The following is a 7,602-nucleotide window of genomic DNA, read 5'->3' as shown; positions in this document are numbered from 1 at the left end:
AGCAAAAGTAAACAAATTGTTCTTTTAGCTAAAAATGGTTTATTGGACAAGGAAGATTACAAATCTGATCCCTTGATGGTAACCATCAACCATATGTTAATACAGGCCAACTCTTAAAATGAATTACCACATGGAAAATATTAGCAACCCATGAGAACAAATGAAGAAAATGTAACAAAATATCAAGACTGTTAAGTACCAAAACTACATGCACAACACTGTCAAAAACAGAAAACACTGCAATGTTAGGACAGAATAAATATACTAAATATATGACAAAAACGTTTTAAAAAGTTTTTCCTAGGAGTTTAGGAAGGTTAGGGTTGCATATTCCAATTTAAAAAAAAAAACATTTTATACTGATCTGTTTTGCAAACCATTTCTTGAACTACTGGACTGTTTCAGAGTAACATCAAGACAAGTGGGACAAGAAGCAGGCGTGTTGTCTGTGTCCTAATTCAAACAAGACATAATGTGAGTTCATTTTCTGAAGACCAAGGCACTCGACTTTTACATCAAATACTTGTGTACACCAAATTCTGAGCAATTACCACGGCCACTTGCAAACATACAGTATAAAGCAACTGGGTTTCAGTGGTGAGTTAAGTGAACTTTAGCAGGAGCTAAAATGTTTTAAAATGAGACATCACAAATACTCAACATTCATTCGTTCCTGTATAAGTACTGGTCAACAGTACTTTCTACACAGGTCATTACAAGTCTTGATCTTATATTTTCACACAGTCTTTTCTGTAACCAGCCATCAGAATATACAGTTATAAATGTTAGTGAGAAACACAAGCATCTACTTTCAAAGAAATTCTTTTGTTTGTAAGTTTAGTTAATAAAAGTTCATACGGTTAAAACACAAATATGAGACTGAGACCAGTTTCATGACTGACAGCTGTGCGTGGTTTCTGATAGCAGATGAGTGGTCCCCGCATTCGGCGTTTTAAACATCAGTAAAAAAAACAATGTGTTTTCATGTTTTTTCCTCTAAGATGTGACCTTTAGGCCTTCTCCAGTGACTTATAGTATTCTTTCAGCACAGCCCAAGCCTTCGGCGCCATGAAGCCGTCAGGAGGATTCTCTCCCTCACGAGCCATCTTGCGCATACGTGTGCCTGAGATAAAATCGTAATCTTCATGGCTGCAATTAAAAAAAACAGAGATTAAGAGTTTTGAGTAACAGGCATATTTTAATCAATGAAAAGATGCTTATCAGCAGCACAGGAAATATGAGCCAACAATAACTGCCTGTTGCTTTAAGAGCGTAGGAGCAGGTCAGTTAGCATTTCTGCAAACACAATCCAAAGTCCCCGGTCCGAGTCATTTAGCATTGTGTATCTGCCAACTCAAAAGTCGATACTGAAATGTATCTGACTCACTGAAATAACAGCTCTAGATTACTGCATCTGGCACACTTTGTTTTTCACAAGCTACGTGATCAAAATACTGACGGCCCTTGATTTGGCTTAAATTATTGATTTATGAAATTAATAATAGTTTAACTGGGAATGCAACTCCTGAAACTGACGTGACATGATCAGCTAAAGAGAAGACTTGGTAGACGTATTAAATAAAACACTCAGTGATGCTCTTTGCTAATGAGAAAGAGAGAGCTAGCCGCGTGTGCACTAGTACATTTACACACGCACACTAATTTTCACTCACATATGCGAGCGAAATGCTGCACTGTAGAGTCGGCTGTCCTAAAGGAGAGCAGTGCTGCAACACCGGTAGGCTGAGGTGGACAAAACACAGTACAGTAAACAAAACATCGGATCCTTTAAAATGACAGGATGACTGTTTGTGTAAGAGAATATTTATATCGCTAAAATCTACGTTTCATTTGCTGACCAATTATGGCAGCTGCTTTATTAGTAATTCCTCCTAAACAACTCTGTGGCTTGATACTGTGACAATCCAGTAAGTACCAGCACGCTAGATGTATCATTTATATGTCTTTGTTTAAGATCCTTTGTGAATCTTTACTACACCATAGTTATTAATCCTACAGGCAGAGGCTTAAAGTTAAATTTTCCATTAATGCATGTGAATACACATGGAATAATTATTACATATATGAGATGTAGTGATTAAGCCTTCAGGGGTACTTGCTTGAGTTTTGTTTTTTGATATTTAATGCAGGCTTTTTTTTCTGGTCTAATTCTGGTGTAAATAACTCCATACAACAACAATCAATTTAGTGTGACAAAACAAATGATGTGTCCACTAATTCTTTTATGTCTTACCGTGAATTTTTGCATATTGCTTGTTAATATCCTGTAATATCTTCTATATTTTTTGCACTCTTTTTTTCTGTTATGATTATAGTTTTATTGATGACATGAGCACTTCTGGTGTCCCCTACACCCACTAGTGCTCTTTGAGGAGAAAATAAGTAATTTAAAAAGGTTAAAGGTGTAACATCAGACATTGAGTAGATTAGTACAACTAACCAATTTCTATTCAATGCAACACTGCCAGATTCTAACGTAAATGTAAACTCATATATTAAAAACAAACAAATGCTAGTTACTACTTTATTTAATAAAGCCCTGACTGTCCAGAAAAGTAAAAAATCTGTATTATCACTTTAGGGTATCACACACTACTGTCAAACATCCCCACCACCAAACAGTCTGTCTGCATGAAGGAATGAAGCTGTGATACGCTGGTTGAAATGAAATACCGATTGGAAAATCACATACTGACAGAGTAGTCAGTAGTCATTACGGGTGGTGATGGTGCAGTGGATAAGACACATGCCTTTGGTGTGAGAGACCCAGGTTTAAGTCCACTGTGACACACCAATGTGTCCCTGAGCAAGACACTTAACACTTCGTTGCTCCAGAAGTGTGCGACCTCTGACATAGACAGCAATTGTAAGTTGCTTTGGATAAAAGCATCAGCTAAATGAATAAATGTAAATGCAATGTAATGTAGTCAGATATTTCCCACTCATCAGATTGTAGATTTCCCTTGTCCAAACATTTTTTGTACACCTAAATCTACTCTACTGTGCCACCTTATCTGTGACAGACGGCTTCTCACTACAGATTAAGTTCTCCTGGTTCAGAAACGATACTAACAACTTTGTTTGAAGCGAGCAGCCAAAGACAGTGTTCACCTTAGACGGGTGTGGAGCAGAGTACTGGCACAGCTTCACTAGCCTTGTCTATAAATTACTGCCAGAGATAATCAACACGTTTCAGACGTCTTGTTCGCCGACATTTACACGCACCTCCACTAAGCTTACATTCAGAGAGGTTCCTGTCATTGCTATACCATGACACAGATCACGTGGCGTGAGGTAAGGAGCTCCAGGCAAATTCTTCAGGGAACATTTTTATACAGTGTCAAATTAGACACAGCTTGCTGTGATCTGAGCCATTACACTTTATAAAAAAGACTGAGGGGTTTTGCTGGCGATAAGAGTCCGCATTCCTCCTGAAATGTGGCGAGAGGCTGTCTGCGTGCATTAGAGAATAGAATGCCTAACTGAGTGACAACTACAGACTTTGCTCTCTAGCTTTAGCTTTAAAATGATAGCAAGCCATCAGATCAATGGGATTATATCAAAAATGCAGTAAATTGTATATAACAAAAAGAGCAATTTACCAACACATGACATTCTGAAATATGTTTTAAAAGTTCATGTTTTGAGACACCTACAGCATAGCATATACTTGCATATACTTTTAATTTTCTACTCAGTTTGTACAAAATGTTATTGTTTAGTTTGCCTACAATTCTGACATGTAAATTTAAAATGTTCTCATATTATTTATGATTTTCTGAATTTTTATCCTTCATATTTCTTAATTCTTATTTTTTCACATTTGTCTTAATAAGTACACCTCACTTCACTACACATTTGCTTGTGTAGTGACAAACTATCATTATCATAAGTAAACATACTATTTTTAGTAGCACTAGAAGTCCTAGATGTTCCCGATGAACAAGTCATTTTTTGACTCAACATCATAAATACGCATCATGGAAAACAAAGCATAGCTTTTGATTAGTCTGGCCATATTTAGTTTGAACATTCCTGGCCAAACACAGCTAAAGTTTCATAACCTGATGGTGGAGGTTTGCATCAAATCCGGTTGAGAGGCGGTGAGACTGCATGTTTTTTAGTTAGTCATCATGTGCAGTGTCTTTATACAGACTTTAATTAATGGCAGGTCTCTGTAATTTTTGAGCAACAACAAAGCTCATACTAATCCACAAAACCTTTTAACTGTATAAGAAAGAAAAACAACTCCTGTTATTCTTGGCTTGGCCTTTTACTGTAGATAGAAGAAATTTTTTTTTTTAAAACTAGTCAAGCCTAATGAGTAATTAATTATGAGTATGCAGTTTCTGTTTAGGCTGCTGGTTCTAATTGGCCTAAATGAGAGGTATAACTCTGGACTAAATCTACAATGAAGCTATTTAATTTAGTGTTAGTGAGCACTGCCGCTTTTGACTCAAGCCATTTCTGCACTCTATAACCCTAATAAAATTAAATACTATGGGAAACAAGAAAAAGGCTTTAAAATATGAAATTACAACATAAACAAGTACTCACTTTTTGGAGTCATAAAAGTCCATTGCTCTTTTGACCTTGTTGTAAGCAGCGACCTTAAAGGGTACAATCTCCAGGGTGATGAGGCCCGGAGCCATGGTGAGGACCTTGGCCCCATGAGTGGGCTCATACAGGTCCTTTCCTGTGTCAGGGTGGGGCATGCCTGCAGGGTCACGGCCTACGATGTAGAAGTTGGCTCCAGCAACCATTCGAGCTCTGCAATGCCACTGAACCTGTGCCGGGGGGGCAGAAATATTGTAAATACTGGAGAATCATTAAAAACACAAATTTGAAGAAAGAAAATGTATGGAATTCACATTTGCACTTTCTTTTTATTACATTTTACAGCAGATTTGCAAAACATTCCTAATCTAATTAAAACATTTAATTATTAAATTAATTATTCATTTTCAATTGTTACTATTGAATGTATGGCTTGACATCTTCATAAACAGTAGTTCATAGTGATGAAATTGAATCTTTTCTATGTGGTTCAGTTTTCTTTGTGCTCAGGCTCAACCCATTGTATTTGCTGTAGATGGTGTGTAGATTGTAAGGCCCTTATGCACTGTGCATGGTAATCATGCTGCTCTGTTAGTCCAATAAGGAAGTCTCCAAACAACGATTTTATAGAAGAATTATTGTATTTTCATAAAATAAAGATTGTTACCTTTAATGAAATGGTTATTCCAGATGTTTTTACTTTTAAGAGTGTTTGGAACCTATTTTCAGAGGCGACCTGGCCGTGAGTGCTACAATATCTCACTACGACTCAAAATATTATCTAAAAAAAAATTATGTAGGGTAAAAGTGACATCTTAAAATATAAAACCAGTTAAAAAGAACTCACAGCTACATTTACCATTTTGACTTGGCAAACTTAAGCCCCACACATATTACCCATAGTAATTTCCATTCACCATAAGCTTCAAGGATTTTTTTCTGTTTCATCATGAATAATTGTTAAATTTACACATTTCTCCTTGACAGTTGCTATTACTAGTGCCAGAAAGTTCTTGCCCACGTATATTATAGGATCTACAGTTTTCAGATTAGGCTTTCAGTGTGTTGCTAAAGAACATTCTGGCAAGACGAACACTTGATAAGAAGTTTTAATATTTGAGTGGCAGGCAGACCGAGGGTATTTGTTGTTATTAATGGATAAACAAGTTCAGAACAATGATAGTAAAGCTGGAGCTGAGTCTGGCTCTTAAAAACTCCCATTCAGAATTACAAACTAAATAAATTCACTGCCTGACATCTACCAGCCTCCAATCTGCTTTCAATAATTTGCGCCGTAACTTTCCCACCATCATAAGTGAATGATTAAACATTCCCAACTACACAGCTACGCTCAGTCACACAAAGAGGTTTGCATATGGCATGGAAACACTAAACACCGCATCTCGAGACAATTATAAAAACCCTTTCCTGCCATTTTTCACTCTCAAACATTTGCAGACAGGAAGTATATGACAGTCCTCCTCTCTGTGTCTGTTGTCATTAGTCGCTGCTGCAGTCACATTATTTTGTAACCTCAAGTAACTGCAAATGCAACATTCTTGATAATCTTTACCTCAGTTGGCCCTGCATACATCATGGGTGAAGGAAATATAGCTACGATGGTATAGTCTGGATTCAGGACGCCCTCCTCCAGCACAGCGGCGTGCTGCTTCATTCGCCAGGGCAGCGGCACATCATCGTCCTTGGTCCAGCCTCCCAGTGGGTGAAGCAGCAGAACAGGCCGGCGGTAGCCTCGCTCGATGAGACGCTTGTGGGTGTCCTGCATCAGAAGGGCATGGCCGTTGTGGACTGGGTTGCGGAGCTGGAAGGCAAATACAGCATCTAAATAGAGAGACAGAGGGAGAATGAGAAGGGTTTGTTAAACTGCGACCAAACACATCTGTACAAAACAAACAGAAGGCCACAATGTACCCAGAGATAATCAAGCAGCTAAGTGCCCGGCCACTGAAACCGCATACAGTGAAGGACTGAATCACACCAGAACTTTCTCTCCCATGGCTTGCCTTCTCTGTCTTTTACTTCCTTCCCAAAGACTAAACAAAGAAAAAAGTGAGTGGACTACATAAGTGTCTCCTCTCCTTTTTAAAAAAAAAATGTAGAAGTTTCTAAATATTGTCACTACCGTCTCTCTAAAAGTCCTTGGTTGAAGATTTTATCACCGTTTTTCAGTTTAGTTCAGACAAAAAAAAAATAAACAACAGAACTTGGCCCTTACCTGCATTCATTTCTTTAAACTTCTGTTTGAGCTCCGTGGGCGTCAGCCGGTACTGATCGAGTCCGTCATTCCAGCAGATCCTGTCCAGAACCTGCAGGTCTCCCCCAACCAGCCAGTCCCCACTTTCCATCACCATCTGAATAGGACTCGCACCGATCATGACAGGGAACACAACTCAAACATAATCCAGACTTAAGACAGTGTGGTCCATAAAAACTTCACTGTGCTGGAGCCAGGCCAGCGTGAATTCTAATAAAACTCCCGAGTTTTTACCCAGTTGCAACCGGACACACCAGCATAAATCAAAGAGTCTATGTGTTGTTAAACAGTCAACAAAAACTCTCTTCTGCACTTGGCCACATCTACTACCTTAATTTCAATAACAGAGCAGAGACAAAATCAGATTGTATTCCACAATAAAAAAACCTGGTGATGAGCTCATGACCACATTGGAGAGAAAATTTCCCCTCAAGAGATTAATCCAACAATGTCACAGAAGTGCTCAGGAACCAGGCAAAGGCTGCTATTGTTTCAAGCAATATCTTTCGCCTGCTCTTGTGGCATTTATGAGACCATTGCTAGAGTTACTGAAACACTGGCCTGTGCGATGTTAATGTGATAGGAAGTGACAATTCTCTACAGGCTCGGTAATAAAAGCAACCCAGCCACCACGGAGACAGAGAAAACTCAAACGTCGACCACAAATGAAAACTGAAGTTTGTAGGCGTAGCGAAAAGCCGATTTGGAAGTTGAAAAAAAAATGTCACTTATTTCATTGACATGTAATT

At 38.3% G+C, this 7,602-nt stretch overlaps 1 protein-coding gene across 1 annotated transcript; it reads right to left on the bottom strand.

Moving 5' to 3' along the window:
• Nucleotides 1–342: 342 nt before the first annotated feature.
• LOC119890909 (bifunctional 3'-phosphoadenosine 5'-phosphosulfate synthase 1-like) lies at nt 343–6,974 on the bottom strand. The gene is made up of 4 exons (XM_038702322.1): nt 6,815–6,974; nt 6,152–6,420; nt 4,579–4,808; nt 343–1,149 (listed from the first exon to the last, which is right to left on the bottom strand). Exons 1-4 carry the CDS (start codon nt 6,972–6,974, stop codon nt 1,011–1,013), a joined length of 798 nt encoding a protein of 265 aa, XP_038558250.1. The 3' UTR covers nt 343–1,010.
• Nucleotides 6,975–7,602: the final 628 nt, after the last annotated feature.

Source organism: Micropterus salmoides, unplaced genomic scaffold, assembly GCF_014851395.1.
Source record: "Micropterus salmoides isolate LMB-PRFRI ecotype aquatic unplaced genomic scaffold, ASM1485139v1 Ms_hic_scaffold_616, whole genome shotgun sequence".
Taxonomy (NCBI): domain Eukaryota; kingdom Metazoa; phylum Chordata; class Actinopteri; order Centrarchiformes; family Centrarchidae; genus Micropterus; species Micropterus salmoides.
The sequence above is the reverse complement of the archived record's forward strand: the minus strand, read 5'-3'. Positions and strand labels throughout refer to the sequence as shown.

Excerpts from the sequence above, each read along its gene's own strand:
- LOC119890909 (XM_038702322.1), bottom strand. The coding sequence starts at position 6,974 with ATGATCGGTGCGAGTCCTATTCAGATGGTGATGGAAAGTGGGGACTGG. Across the intron at positions 6,421-6,814 it reads GTTTAAAGAAATGAATGCAG|ATGCTGTATTTGCCTTCCAG; the intron begins GTAAGGGCCAAG and ends CTCTCTATTTAG. Across the intron at positions 1,150-4,578 it reads GACTTTTATGACTCCAAAAA|CCATGAAGATTACGATTTTA; the intron begins GTGAGTACTTGT and ends TTTTAATTGCAG.